At 54.2% G+C, this 15,429-nt stretch overlaps 1 protein-coding gene and 1 long non-coding RNA gene across 7 annotated transcripts; one reads left to right on the top strand and one right to left on the bottom strand.

The window, feature by feature from the left end:
* Positions 1-398: 398 nt before the first annotated feature.
* On the bottom strand, positions 399-13,926 carry SEMA4G (semaphorin 4G). 6 transcript variants are annotated; one of them, XM_032608536.1, is made up of 16 exons: positions 13,838-13,926; positions 10,384-10,861; positions 10,141-10,289; positions 9,812-9,874; positions 7,016-7,114; positions 6,804-6,897; positions 6,542-6,655; positions 6,183-6,352; positions 5,930-6,099; positions 5,520-5,664; positions 5,169-5,391; positions 4,647-4,762; positions 4,331-4,506; positions 4,085-4,146; positions 1,641-2,695; positions 399-1,515 (listed from the first exon to the last, which is right to left on the bottom strand). In XM_032608536.1, exons 2-15 carry the CDS (start codon positions 10,505-10,507, stop codon positions 1,869-1,871), a joined length of 2,532 nt encoding a protein of 843 aa, XP_032464427.1. In that variant the 5' UTR covers positions 10,508-10,861; positions 13,838-13,926; the 3' UTR covers positions 399-1,515; positions 1,641-1,868. The 6 variants fall into 6 exon arrangements, with proteins under 6 accessions (XP_032464427.1, XP_032464429.1, XP_032464430.1 ...); XM_032608538.1 differs by having other exon boundaries at positions 4,346-4,506; XM_032608539.1 differs by having other exon boundaries at positions 6,542-6,637.
* Positions 2,727-3,897, top strand: LOC116741657. Its single transcript, XR_004346227.1, has 2 exons — positions 2,727-3,045; positions 3,602-3,897. It is a non-coding gene; the product is annotated as an uncharacterized LOC116741657 (long non-coding RNA).
* Positions 13,927-15,429: the final 1,503 nt, after the last annotated feature.

Genomic DNA, 15,429 nt, shown 5'->3' with positions numbered 1-15,429 from the left:
GTGATTAATCTAGGCTTGACCCTTGGAGAGAGTGATTCTCAGGCCAGCTGAGAAATAGGCAGCATCTTCTAGGCTTAGCTAAAAATGAGGTGAGGGATGGGGGGAGATGGTGAGAAAAAGAGCCAGGAGGTAAAAACCTAGAAACTGTTGTATGAATCCTTGAACTGTCGTAATTTTGTTTGTCATCCCCTTATCACCACGATCAATAAATAGTGAGAGCCTTCAAAAAAGGACTGTACCTGCCCAGGACAGTCAGGATGGAAGCTGAGGAGCCCAATTTCCTCTTCAAATGGTTTTATGGGAAGCAAAGCCAACCCTGCAGCACCTTTACCATAGGCTCAGAAGCCTGTCCCCTGGTGATCAGAAGACCAGTCTAGACCAAGCAGACCACTCATAGCTGTGGGGAAGGAGGGTATTTATTAACCAACAGTGGGGGGAGGAACTGAGCCCAGCCTCCCCACCCTGTCACATGCCTCTCCCGCCTCCCTGGGTCGTGAGCGGGGGCATTCCTAAAGAATGGTAGCCGGTTTACAATAAATACATTCATTGTGGGGTAGAGGGGGGAGAGGCCGGGTGAAGGGCAGTAAAAATCCCGTGGGACTCCACGTTCTCAGCTACAAAAATAACAGTCACCCTCACCCAAGGGGAATGGGGGAGCTCAGTCAGGTTTTGATTGTCCCATATGGGCCTGGAGACTTCAGAGGCCCCTGGACCCTGAAAGTGCCCCGGTGAGGTAGGACAGGGGTGGGAGCCAAGCATCCAAACTCCCAGCCTCTTATCCTTTGCATAGTTCCAAGAACGGGCTTCATGTGCCAGGTGAGACATCAGATCTCTTCTCCCCCTGCTCTGGTCTAGGGGTAGCAAATGTTTGGTCCACAAAAGGGAGGCTGGCTCTTTGAGTGCAGTGTTGGTCACCCATCCGAAGGAAGTGTCTGTGAGGACAGCTAAATGGGAGAGAGCTCTCCCTCTGAAATGTTCATGGATCAAACCCAACAGACACAGGCCCAGCGCAGCAAGGGGAGGCTCAGAATGTGCATGTGAGTGGAAATGTAAGCACATGTTCATGAGGAAGACCATGCCTGGAACTGTCTCTGTCACTCTTGAGAGTGACTAAGGGGGTAAGGAGGCTGACTTACAAGGGCTGCACATTAAGGAAGAAGAGTGAATGATGCAATAGTCTTACCTCCCCAGGCTGGCCTGTTCCCAAGCTCTTGCCAAAGAGGTCATCACACGGGGCTGGGACTACAGGAGAGGACTAGGTAGGATGGGATGTGGCAAATTGGGAGGGTACCCAAAGTCCAGAAGAAGGGTTGAAACAAGAATGCACCAGGAGGTGGGCCTGGGGGCCCTGCAGCCCAGCTGATAGACATTCTTCCATGTGCACACGTGAATGTACACAGGGCTCAGGTGGTTCTGGTGGCTGGCAGAGGTCTTGTCTGTTTTCAGGACCATCCAGCACATAGGGCCATGCAGAGGGTGGTGACATTGAGGCCATCTGGACCTGCAGAGCCCTGCCTGGGAGAAAGAAGGTTTTGAGCAGATGAATGGGGCAGGAGGATGGCATCCTCTCCTCCCAAGTGCTTAGGTTAAAAGGGAACAGGAGCTGGCTCTGGGTCTGCAGAGCCTGAGGGAGCACCTACCTCTGAGGAGCACCGGTTGGCCTGGGCTGCTCACAGATGGGTCCATGGAGACTGAGAAGGGGGCTTTGGCTGGGCCTGACTCTGGCCAGCCCTACAGGGACATCAAAAAGTTGGGAGAAGGGCCTGGAGTTGTAGGGATGAAGGTAGGGTGTCTGTGCTGGGGAGGCAGCGGCCCAGCCTGGGGCAGACAGGCTGGTTTGGAAGAGCATTTGTCCTGGGAGGCTGGGCTCAGACAGAGCTCTCATCCAGGTGCTCCACAAGCTGTGTGTGCTTCCTCTTCTCCAGGATGCGGCTGAGCTCCTCTGTGAAGGAGCAGGGCCCTGCCGGCACTCCATTGTTGCTCTGCCTCAGGAGCACGTAGCTATTGCCATTCATCCTGCGCAGCCGGCTGGGCAGTGCCACCAGCCCGTTGGTCAGCTCAGCCGGTGGTGGTGGGGGTGGCGGGGGTGGCGGGGCTGGGGCCCCCTCCCCGGGGATGATCTGGAGGCAGCCACCCTCCAGGCCCCCAGCCCCCTCCCCATCATCACCATCTTCCTCTCCGGAACACTGGCCTGACACTGTCTGCAGCTGCACAGCAGAGCCCCCTGCCCGGCTGGCCCGACCCAGTGAGTATTTCTGTCGGTGTCCTCGTCCACCTCTCCGAAGACAGGCCACGTAGAAGAGGGAGGAAGCCAGGATAAGGCAGAGGCCACCAAGTGTAGCAATGGCTAACACATAGAGCAGCCGCATATCAGGCGCCAGTTGTGCCCCAGGCATTGCAGGGGCCTGTGGAGCAGGGGCAGGAGTGACTGGCCGCACTGTGAGGCTGTAGGAGGCCAGCAGGGTGCGGAGGCCATTCTCTTCAGCATAGCAGCCGTAGTTGCCACTGTGCTCAGGCTGTGTGTCTGTTACCAGCAGCCCATCCACACCCACGCGGTAGCCATCCTGCCCATCACTCAGGCCCATGCTCCCATTGAGCATCCACAAGGCCCGGGCCAGGTTGGATGGCTGGTCACAGGGCAGTAGGACATCATCACCCCGGAGCACAGAACGGGTCTTCAGTGGTGGTGGTGGCCCTGGAGGGAGCGAGGGACAGGAGAAGTGGTCATTGCCTGCCTGTCCTGGGAAGGCATTGGAGATGGCAAGCCAGGTGGTCCACTGTTAGGTCCCCAGCACCAAGCACAGAATCTGGAATTACGGTGACAACTGACTAAGCTCTCTGTGCTCACGCTCCCACATAAGGTTCACGTTGGCCCTTCTCAGTGGTTTCAATTCCTCCTGACATCTGCCAATGCTTCCTCATCTCTACCTCCAACAAAGAGTTCTCTTCTTCTGAGCATCAGATTTGAATATCTTCCGCATGCTGGGCATCTCTTGGACATGTCACAGGAACTAAGGCCAAAATCTCCCTCCCAGCCTACACCAGGTATTTTTCTTGAATTGTCATCACCATGTATGGTGCTACCAGCCATTTCCCAGAAACCTGAGTTTCCCTTGGCTCTCTCTCCCCCTCATCTTTCTATCTAACCCTCACTAAGATTCTGCTTCCAGAATGTATCTTAGACCTGTTCACGTCTCTCCTTCCCCAGCTGCTGGCCCCCATCTAATCCATTCTGCATGCAGCAGTGGGGTGACCTTTTAAAAACACTATGCCGATCATGCCACTCCCCTGCCTCAGCACAGTCCCGCCCATTTCCCCAGCCTCTTCTCTTGTTGTTCAAACTCCAAGCTTGCTCTGCCTGCTCTTCCCTCTACTTGGGTGTCATCCCCCTCCCCATGCCCTCTATTTGCCCAGTTAACTTGGGGGAGAGAGCATAACAGTGATCAAAAGCACAAACTCCAGGCAGCCTGCTTAGGGTCAGGTTCAAATTCAGACCCTACTGCTTAATAGCTGATTTAACTTTGGGTAGTTTACTTATTCTCTCTGTGCCCCAGAGAGATTGCCCCTCACGGAGATGGTAATAATGGCACCTTTCTCATAGGAATGCTCTGAGAATAAATGAAATTGTTCATGAAAGTGTTTGATCAGTGTTTGGCGCATGGTAAGTACTCAGTACATATTAGCTATGATTATGATTATGATTATTGCTCTTGCTTCAGTTATCAGCTCGGTCATCTGATCTTCCTTGGGGCAAGCCCTTGTCATAGTTGTAATTATTCCTTTTGTAACAAAAACCAAAGAAAATAATTGTAATTCATTGGTTGTGTGATCATTTGATTGCCTGTGCATATACTTGGCTGTAAGCTCCAGAAGTGACAAAAAACTTCACATCTTGAACCTGTTTCCTTATTTACAATTTTTTTTTGCAACAAATATTTGTCGAGTACTTGCTCTGTGCTGGGTCATTCTTGCTGAAAGCACAGACACAGCCATTCAGAATCATACATGCACATACAAGTGGCATCAAATGGTAAAGAGGACAGGCTATGCAGCCAGATGCACACACATCCGTGATGTCACTTACCTGTGTCCCTGTTGCCCTCACAGCCTCGGTTTCCTCTCTCTATGTCTTGTATCAGTGCTGTCCTGGAGATAGAAGATTGGGATTTATGAACAAGGAGAACTGGGCTTCAGTTTCCCCAGTGGAAGGGTCAGTAAAGCTGTTACCAACAACTGGCCCCTACTCCCTGCAGCTGGCAGGCCCTCCTCCACCCCTCAGGCCCGATCCCCTGGGCAAAGGGGACCCTCACACACCCCTATGGCCTCCCACCTGCTACTCTGGGACCTGTTGGCTCCGGTTGTGGTCACCACGCAGGTATGGGTGCCGGGGTCCCAGCCACAGTAGGGGTCCCGGGCCAGGATGCAGTCGTAGCAGGAGCGGTAGCGGGAGCAGCTGGACAGTGATAGCTGGATGACTCCACTAGGGGCCCCCACGTAGAGGCTATGCTAGGAGCCAGAGAGGACAGCTGGTTGGCAACACCCCACTCCCACTTACAGACACACACACACAGCCACCGCCCAGCCTCCCCACTCCCTCCACTTATTCTGGCAAGGCCAGAATATTGAGGTCACGAGTCAGGGGCTACCTGTGTCGGAGAGATGACCAGGTTCTCCACAGACTGGGGTTCCTTGAACACCTGTGTCTCTTCAATAATGTGCATCCCAGAGCCCAGGACCACTGCCTTGTGGATCCAGCCATCAGCTGGTATGGGAATGGCAGAAGGTCAGACTCCAACAGTGGAATCTACTCTCAGCCCCCTGCAATAGCCTAATGGGAGCAGCTTGGAATCATGAGGTCAGGGACAAGGATTCGGCCAGTAGCAGTGGGCCCTCTGGACATTGGGAACTCCAAGCTAGTCATGACAAGAATTATTGGATTTAGAAGCATTAGTGACTAGGGTCAAATGTCACTGTGGTTGGTGACAGGAGTCAGCAATCACCAAGAGCTAGTGGTCATTGGGGACCGGTAGTGAGTGTTTATTGAAGAATCAACATCAATGGTCATCAGGGTTTTGTGATCAGGGGTCATCCAGGGGGCTAGAGGTCAACAGGGATCAAGGACTCAGGCCAGCAGTCACCAAAGGGCTCAGGCCAGGGGTCAGAAGCACCTGTGCCCAGAAAGAGCAAGTCATAGGTGGGTCCAGCTGGCGTGGTGACAGGTGTCCCCGTGAGGTGTGTGTAGCGCACACTGCGTTTGAGCAGCAGGGGCCGTCCGCGTGTGGGTACCACGGGCCGAGCCATCAGTGGGTGTAACTTCACAAAGTCCAGGACCAGAGAAGGCAAGTCCTGGGATGAGTTGTAGCCTCGGCTGCGCAATGAATCTGTAATGCACTGTGGTGGGGGACGGGGTGGTGAACCTCAGGACTCTGCCACCTGCCCGTCCTCCCCACAAGGCTAGACCTCCTGCCCCTCTCAGGGGTCCCGTCTGCTCAGCACTGACCCCAGGCCTGGGCACTCACCGAGCCAGGCCGGGGCTCCGGCACCCCTCCCTCGTAGCGGCCCCAGCGTCGGACACCATCCTGGTATTCCATGTAGGGGCCTGCGAAGACAGCCTGCACCTCGGCCAGATCGTAGCGGCAGATGGCTGAGGCCTCCAGGGTCTTCCTAGAGACAGGACATAGGGGAGGGGGCTGAGTCACACTGAATGGAGCCTGCCCACTTGCGTGGCCTGGAGCCCACCGTTACCCTGACCAATCCCTGCTCCAGGCCCACAGGGCCTCTCCTGAGGGTGAGCAGGCCACTGGACGTGCCTGAAGTTCTCTGTCTGCAGCCAGCCTCCCCCCAGTGGATCCTATCTCATCTTCACTGACCTCTGCTCCAGCCCCTATGCTGTCCCCGTTCCTTGCCTCCCCACTGTCCCTGCACTGACCACTGTGTGGTCAGCGTGAAGGCCGCATAGAAGTGCGTGCGGGCTGAGGTGTCAGCTTCCAGACTGCAGACACCACGTAGTGTCTCATACTGTGGAATGTGGCAGATGAGACGCGCCTTTAAAAAGGAGGTCCACTTCTTCTGCAGGATCTTCTTCCCTCCCAGGTCTCCCTGGGGAGGTAGGGGCATGGGGTCAGGGGCCAGGATCAGAGGTTCAGCCTCTACACCCTGGCCCTTCCCTCAGTCCTCCTCACCTTGCATACACGGGCCACACGGGCCACACGGTGGCTGCTGCGGCTCTGAGCAAAGCTTCCAGAGCCCTCCTCAGCAGCACGCTCCGTGAAGAAGTAGTAAACCTTGTCGTCGTCACCCGCTGCACTGGCCTTGCTCTCCCGCACCAGGACAGAGAACACAAACTCAGCATCTGTGGGTCAGGCAGTTCAGGTGGCTTCTGAGTTAGGCTGGGATCTCCCCCAACCGCCCTCACTCAACAACACACAGGAATAGACACGATCACCTGGGGATATGGGGATGGGATGGTCAACTGCCCAAGGGAGTAAAGATGAAGAAGTGGTCCCCTGCCCCCCATCATCCTGTGCCTCGTCCTCCTAACCATTGAGCCAGTGCATTGGTGCCTCCTCAGTCCTCAGGGAGTGCGGGTGGCGGCTCCGGCGGATGTCAGGGATGCTCCTGAATTCATACCGAGTAGCTGTGTAGAGGCCTCCATCTGAGGCAGGGACATGCCAGCCATGACAGACATGTCACGCAAAACAAGACACATAACACATGGGTGGCAAGTCCTAGCAATGAGATCCGTGTCCGCAAACAGCATGCTTGTGGATGAGGGGCCGATGTGGGGAGGAGGGCATGCTTACCAATGATGAGGCCTGTGAAGCCACGGGCTGGGTCATAAGGACACTTCTCCTTCCCCTCCTCAAAGCTGGTTGGCAAGGTGAAGGCCTCAGCATCCTGGGGGAATGAAGGAAGGGCCAGAGGTCATTGATCCTGATAGGCCAGGGTTGTTGCCGAAGATCAGACCAGTCCAGGGTCAGGGACCAGCAATCAGGGCAGGGACAGGCATACTCACAATGACTGCACAGAGGGGCTGGAAGGCGTGAGTCCCGCACGCATAGAGGTGAGTGGCATTGAGGTGCTGCAGGAAACGCACGTGGTTGAAGCACTCGGTCTGTGGGATAGGTGGGGGAGGGCTGTGAGCCCTGGGCCTCCTTAGAGACTGCTTCCATTAGGCCAGCTTTGTGGTCTGGCTCTTGCCCCCACCCACAGGACAAATAGTTCTTTCCAAGAGCCTGGTGGGCTTTCTCACTGCCCAGAACACAGACTATTCCCTGGAACTCACTGTCCTTTGCTCTCCCAGGGGCATGACCCCTTTTCCCTTGGCTATCTCTTAGATTGCCTGACACACTTGGCTGGCTTCTCCTGCATCTTCTGTAGTCCCCTGCACCCCCCAGTTTGGGGGCTCCAAGGGCTCTCACCACCCTAAGATGCTTCTCTCTTACATCTCCTCAGCACTGTCCCCCAGTCATGGAGCTCCCACACCTGCTTCGGGGTGGCACTACCAAATCTACCCCCAGGTTCTAGCCATTGCTCCACCTGATATCCCACAGACACATCACACTCATGCTGTCAGAAACCAAGCTCATCCCCTCCCCTCCCTCACCTGCATCCTCCCTCTTAAAACTGTTCATCCAGTCTTTCCCACTTCATCAGTCCATCCCATCACTCAGTCCAGAAACCAGGCGTCATCTTTGCTGCTTCCCATTCCCTCACCCTCACACTCAGTCTCTCTCTGTGATTAAGTCTTTGTCCTACATGTTTCATGACTTGGTCTACTCCCCCTCCATTACCACCACCCTAGTCCAAATTACCACCATCACCTCTTCCCTGGGCAGCTATGCGACCACCTGGCAGCTCTCCCAACTCTCTGCCACGCTTTACCGAAACCATTTATTTATTCAGTGAATGAGGAATACATGCACACAGTGTAAAATTCCAAAGGTAGAAAGGGATATGTTGTAAACAGTCTCCTTTTTATCCTTGTTGCCTTCAAAGGAGACTGCTGTTACCATTGTCTGGATTTTCCTTCCAGAGAGATTCTACCAGTCAGCACCGTCTTGCAACCCACTTTCCAAGGCATATTTAAAAAATGTAAACCAGATCATGTCACTGCTGTATTTAAAAACCCTTCAGTGACTCACCAGAGTCCTGAACATAGGGTCCCATATGCTCCCGGCCCTACGTGATAGGGCTCTACCCCTTCCTGTGGCCTAATTCACCCTACAGCAGCTACACTGGCCTCCTCTGCCCATCAAATGCCCTAAGCTGCCACCCTCTTGACTTCTTTGCCTTGTTAATGATTTCTCCTCCTGCCTATTACCCAGGGTTTGAGTCCATGCAGCCCTCTTTGTCTCATCCCATTCCCTCACCAGGTGCAGTACTTTGGCATCCATCCCTCCTCTCCACAAGCCTGCTCAGGCCTCCCTCCTCTGACCCATATGATGCCCCCAACCTCCTCACTGCCTTTCGTGCCTCCAGACTCACTCTATTTTAAGCCATCTAGTGTCTGGGACCAAATAAATATTCTTATAATAGTGTTTCCCCAAGATGTTTTACATTAAAAAAATGGAGCTGGGAGGGGTAATTCTGTGGTCAAATAAGTAGGAAACCACAGGTAAAACCTACCTTTACTGAGGACTCCTCAAAGCCTTAAGGGTATTGCTGTGCATTGTGGGATTGAGCACACAGCATTTCCCAAACTCATCTAACTATTAAACATCTCTTTTGAAAATTAATGCTCCTCAGAACATGCTTTGGGAAATGTTCTAAAGGCAAAGTGTGGTTCGGGACTAGCAGTGTCAGCTTCATCTGGGAGCTTGTTAGAATTGCAGAATCTCAGGCCCTTCCCCAGACCTACTGTGTTAGCATCTGCATTTATAATACACCCAGGTGATTCACTGCACATTAAAGTTTGAGACTCTCTAAAGTGTCAAATGGTGAGGGTGCCCATTGTCCTAGAATAAAATCCAAACCCCGAGCTGGGTGTTTACAGCCCTCCATAAACTGGGCTCCATCTGCCTCACCAGCCCCATTTTCTACCCATGTTATACTAAGAGGCAGCCTTTGATGGAATCTCCTGGAGACGCCTCTTTAAATGCAGCTGCCTCAGCACCACCGAATCAGAATCCCCAGGCCAGTGGGCCTTGGGAATGTGTATTTTTAAAAAGCTCTCCAGGGATCTCCCTGGTGGTCCAGTGGTTAAGACTCTGTGCTTCTACTACAGAGGGCGTGGGTTTGATCCCTGGTCATGGCCAAGAAAAAAAACCAAAAAAAAAACCAAACCAAACAAACAAAAAAAACCCACTCTGTAAAAAGCTCTCCAGATGGATCTGTTTCATAGCCAGACACAGGACCCCTGCAGACACCCTGTTCTTTAGCCAGAAAGGGCTGACACTTCACTAATACACCTTCCACGGAAAACTGGGTACTTGAGCTATTCCTTGACCAAAGCCTCATTTTTCTCATCTGTAAAATGGAGGATAATACTGTTTCATAGGGTTATTTTAGAATTAAATGAGATAATAGCTAAGTCAGCACTTACTAGAGATTACTTATTGTTATCATGATTATTATTGGGGAGCCCAGAGGAGGTTAAGATGCTGTCTCAGACCAAGCTAGTAGGTCACCAGATGTTTGGATTAAAAATACTGCTCCCAGGGCCTGCCACTCCAGTGGCACCTACAGTGCTTATTGTGGTTGCTGCAACGGACTGGCTGATCCGTACCTCTCCATCTGTGTCCCCACCAACCCCGACATCCCCCACTGAAAAGAAAGAGGAAGGGAGCTGGGGAGAGGGCGAACCACATACCTGGTTGTTTTTCCCTTTTTGATGACATTTGCTTTGCATCTCTGGGGAGGCCTCCCAGTGAATCTGGAGGGGGCAGTAAAGGGAATTGGCTGATGCATTGAACCCAATGCCTTTGCCTTTCCCCACTACCTGTGGGACAAGGTGATAGGACCCCAGGGTGGGGGTAAGTTTCAGGAAGAGTATTGGAGGTAAGGGAGACCTGGGCCAGGAAGGGCAGTGCTGTCTGACCAGGAGGCTATGGAAGGCTGACAGGGTTTCCAGGAAGTTGAGGTCCCAAGGAGCTGGATGAAGCTGGAGACCCTCTGGTGGTCCAAATTCCAGGGGCTGACCTCTTTGTGAGTCCCGTCTCCTATGTTGTGGGCATTGAGAGAGAACAGGGCGCCTCGGGCTCCCACCAGCAGCCTTGCTGAGGCCTCCTCCAGCAGCAGCGTTGAGTAGTTCTGGGCTCGGCCCTTGAAGTGCTGGGTCCCGGAGAGCTCTGGGGAGAGGGGAAGCTATAAGCCCAGCTCTGGGACTGCCTCCCCACGCCCAGCCCTGGATCCTGCTGCCTTTCGAGGTTGGCGATGTCTAACCTTCATAGGGGATGGTCATCCGTGGGGTGGCATCTAGTTCTCTGGATGGTCTCCGCAGCGAAGGTCCAGGGACTGCAGTTGCTGTGAGGAAGCTCAGGAGGAGGGGCCAGAGCCTCCCCCACATCTTCCTGGGGAGGTCCAGACCAACAAGACCTCCAAGGGGAGCCAGGGCCAGAGTTAAGGGGATGATGGGAAGAAGAGTCACAGGGGTTAAGGTCCAGGGAGGTGACTTAGAAGGTCAGGAGTCATGGGGCCGGGGGGGTCCTGGAACTGGGGAGACATGGAATCACAGGGTTGTGTGGCCATGGAATCCCAGGTAAGAGGTCAAGAGGAGAAATGGATTACATGCTGCCTGTCGGCATCAAATACAAATGCCATGGTGAGAGGGAGTTGTGGGGTCACAGAGGGGTTATAGGTCACTGATGGCGTCACCCTGCCCCAACAGCAGGGCTAGTCCTGGTTCTCTGAGGTCTGTTTTCTGAAGAAAAAAAACAGGAAAAAAAGCCCTTTCATCTGTGTGTGGATGGAAAGTAGATAGCATTACCCTCAGACTTCAGGTGGTACCAAAGGGAGGAGGCCCAGCATCTACGAAACTCCCACAAGAGGATGGATTCAGCCATTCTGCCTCCCTCAGTGTTCTGATGCAGGAAGTTGGGTGGAACTTGTCCACTTTCAAGACCCTAGACTCCCTTCAACCCAAACCCAAAGTAATAGCCCTCCTCTGACCGAGTCAGAAGCTTGGCTAGGCCTCCATCTTGGTGGAGCTCGGGTTCCTAGGGAGAGTGCCTTTTCCCAACAGGGAGACCCAACTCAGGCAGCAGCTGCCCCTGGCGCCTGCGGGGGTGCCTTATGCAGGAAGGCCTGGGCAGAGATGCTTAATGGGCCTTTGTTTATTTTGTCCTGTTTTCCCTTTGTTTTTTCTTTTCCCTGGCCTGAAAGCTCCCTTTGGAATTTGTCTTTAATTAGATACTTCTCCTCCTCGGCATTCCTCTACAAGGGGGTGCACATCTCTGCCCTGCCCATGCGAGTCTGTACTATACCCTCTGGCTAAGCATCCACACGTGCCCCTACCTGCAAACAGGCACTCACAGGCACCTTGGGGTGTATCTGCCTGCCTCTGCTCTCCACCCTCCGCCACTGCACAGTTGTAATACCTGTACAGGAGTCTCTAGTGTGCAAGGTCACTTAATTGAGACATAAGCAACATGTAAAAGGTGAACGATAGGATCCCTGAGCTCTCGGCCACCTCTCCTGGCACATCTTGGAGACTATTCCCACACCAGGACCCTCCCTCACGCCAACCAGCTGGGGGTGGGGTTGGGATAGGTGGCAGGTCTGATGTGATCCCTGTAATAGGCCTGATCTCTGAAGTTCCTGAGGCTTGGCTGGGCTAGGTGTGGAGAAAAACCTGACCCACCCAATCTCATCAGACGAGGCCAGGGGGGCAACTGGCCTCTTCCTTTCCTTCCAGGTCAAATATTAACTATGTGGCCTCGAAGAGAGAGGAAGGACTGGGAACTGGCCAGAGGGAAAACAGGAACTTGGAGGGTTTTTTCAAGAGGTAAAGGTCACCACTGTGGTGGGCAGAGCCCAGAGAGGGGAGAATGGAGTATGAGTAGACTGAGGAGAGTTCCGGGCTCACAGAAAGGGCATGGGCCCCTGGTGTGGGGGCTGGGGCAGCAAGAGGCCCCAGGCAAACAGCGCATGCCCCATCTCTCACTGTGGAGGCACACCTGTTTACCTTTGGGCCTTAATGCAGAAGCGGGGGTGTGGGGGAGCCCTATGGCTAGGAGGGATCAGCCTCTAGAATTGGGCAAGAGGAACACACCCCAGGTCAGAGGAGGTGCATGGCACCACACTCAGAGTGTGGTGCATGGCACACTTACACAGGTTTAAACGAGTCACTTATGTCCACAGGAGGGTGATGTGCGTGCACATAGGTACACACATACGTACATATTCATCAGAGGGCTGTGAGCACGTGTACTTGCAGGAGAGTCATGCACACACACGTTCACAGGGAGGTGTGTGCACACATATGTTCATCTAAAGGGCCTGCCACATGTTTATACATACTTACATGTAAAGTTGTATTTACATGCCCATTTGTTCAGCAAGTCACCCAGCCTATGGGGTTAACAAGGAGAGTTATAAACCCACACATGTCCCTATGAAGGATTGTACACCTATTCACAGGAGGGTCCTGCACATACACATGTACATGTAGGGACATGCACACAAACCCATAGATATAGTGGGTCAGGCACCGTCATGTTTGCAAAAGGATCAACTACATGCGTACGCACACAGTCCTCAAACACAGTTACATCTACGCAGAGACAAGCATATGTACATACAGGGGTCCAGTTTTCACTGCAGGCTTGGAGGCTGCCAGTGTCCACTGGGGTTGAGATGCAGAGCAGAACCCTGCCTCCTTTCCCGAAAGTCCCAATTCTAAGGCCAGAATCCAAGTATGTGTTTGTGAGTCTGTGTGTGTGTGTAGTGATGGGGGAAGTTTCTGACCTCGCATGCTCAAATAGGATGGGTGCATGGGTCAAGGCTGCTCTGTAAGGGAGGGAGGAGCTACCTAACCCAGGCAGGAGGAGGCCCCTAGTTTTAGCAAAGTAAAGATGCAATGGAATGTGTAACTTAGTCCTCCTCTACTCCCATGTATACTGCAGTTCTAGATATGGGAGTTGGGCAGGAGCTCTCAGCCCCCATTTAACTTGTTGGGAGGGAGGATGGGGCTAAAGGGGGGGGCGGAGCTGCCAACCCCCTCCCCCAGTGGCAACGAGGCTTCAAGGTCTCCAGTCCACATCCCACACTCCACCCCCAATTCCACAGCTTGGGTTCCTCTCCCAAGGCCAGCCCCCTGAACTCTGACCACCTTCCCTCTATTAGATCTTAGGGCGGAGGGAACTGAGGAGGGGAGCCACCCTGCAAACAGGATCAGTGTAGGATGGGCAGGCTCTCGACCTTCATCCCAGATGTCCACCTGCCTAGTGTAGGTGGTATCTCTCTCTGCCCAGTAGGATGGCGGTCCCTCCAGGCCTGAGAGCCCCTCCCCCGCTACCCCCTCCCTCCTCCATCCCGGACAGTCCGCGGTTCTCTCCTCTCCTCAGGTCTAACCTCAGTCTCTACTGCTGCAGCTCGAGGACAAGCTCTCCTTCGATGCAGCCAGATGCTGGGAGACGTGACCCAGATCCCAGGGAACACTGTTCGCCACGCGGGCCCCCGCCCCACGCTAGTTCCCGACTCTGCGGTGGCGGGTCTGCTCCCAGCGCGGCCCGAGGCCTGGCCCGCGCCCCTCTAGAGCCTTTACTCGGGACCAGGGGACTTGGCGGTGAGGAAGGCCTGGCCTAGCTTGGCGGGTTTAATAGACGTGGGAAGGCCTGGCCCCCGCCCCCCCGGTCCGGGCACCGCCGCCGCCGCCCGCACTCCACGCCTCTCTCACCTTTGCGCTCAGATCCCCGGCCATAGAGACAGCGGTGCGCGGCTCCGCGGCCCCACAGCACCACAGCACCAGCGGCTGGAGGAAGGGGCCGCGGCCGGAGGAGGGGCGGGGTGGAGGCGGAGCCGGGGGGGTGGGGCGGGAGCCTGGGAGGCGGGGCCAACAGGGTGAATTGCGGGGAAGGGCGCTCCTCACCCTACACTATAGGTCAGGGCTCACAAACAGCCCTCGGGTGTCTGGCGTGCCCCGCCCCCTAGGGCCGCGGCCCCGGTAACGCCCCCTGGTAGTGGCTTCACCACCCCGTGCGCCCTCGAAGGGCTGATCCTACCTTCCCACCCCTCAGCCCTAGAACCCCTTGGACTTGACTGCTCCTGGGGATGTGCACACGTCTCTTCTCGGGGCTTAACTCTCCGAAGGCCCTCTGGCCAGTCCTCTAACCTGGAACTCACTTCTTGTGCTCCTGCCACCTCCTTCTGCTCTCTGCCTAGGGCAGAGGGCCAGAGTAGGTGGAGACCAAGAGTTGGGGCAGCTCTCACCACAGAACAGTGTCTTGATTCCTAGCTCAAGGGTCTCCAGCCGAGGTCTGAGGAGGTGAAGGGGGTCAGGCTTGGAGGGATGAAGTAACAGCTTGACCAGAAGTGCACACAGAAAATGCTGTTTTTCTGATTAAATAGCCACAACCATTTGCACCCGTCCACTCAACCAAATCTTAGATGTAACTGGGGTTCACCTCCTCGGGGACTGGGGTCACTCAGACACCTGCCTTCCCTTCCAGCTCATCTTGAATATCATTCTTACTCCAGATCTTACAGTGAGTTCCTCCTAGGCAAATATCCTGCTCTGCCTAGGCTTAATCATCGTACCCAGCAACAACCTAGGAAGCCTCCTCAGAATCAATTCCCCAACTCCCTTAAACTCAGCTAGGGAAGTCCTCCCATGCCATCTGGCCTTGCAATTTCCCCTCAACTCAGGCCATGCTTCCTTCCCACCACCTATTAAAACCCCCTCTAGGGTTTGAATCAAACCTGACCTCTAGCCATGATCTGGCCTGATCCTCCCTCTGTCATCCGTGACAGTACTGATACGGGCCCAAGAATAAGACCAAAATGATGAGGGCCACAGGGTCATAGGTAACTGAGTATCACATGTGCCTAAGAATCTGAGCTCTGGAGGAGCAGGGGGTGGGGGAATAGGCAGATGAGCACTGGCCTGAGAGAGAGTGAACAGGATTAAAGTAGCTGCCATTATTTAACTGAAGGGACCCTGGGAAAGACATGTCATCCCTCTTCTCAGAATTCCCCAAAGCTCAGTTTGGCACTTCATCATATACAGTCTCGTAGTTTGTGCGGTTGTGTGTGACTGCAGACCGCTAGACAGCAGGGCCCACGTCACACTTCCACCACCCCAGCACTCTGTAAATAGGATGTGTGTATATGTGGAAGGGGAGATAGCTGGGGAGAGATGTTTATATTAAAGTATACACAGGGAATTCCCTGGCAGTCCAGTGTTAGGACTCTGCACTTCCACTGCAGGGGGCATAGGTTTCATCCCTGGTTGGGGAACTAAGATTCCAAAATAAATAAATAAAATGTACA

This window comes from Phocoena sinus, chromosome 16, assembly GCF_008692025.1.
Source record: "Phocoena sinus isolate mPhoSin1 chromosome 16, mPhoSin1.pri, whole genome shotgun sequence".
Classification (NCBI taxonomy): Eukaryota; Metazoa; Chordata; class Mammalia; order Artiodactyla; family Phocoenidae; genus Phocoena; species Phocoena sinus.
This window is presented reverse-complemented; position numbering and strand designations above follow the sequence as displayed.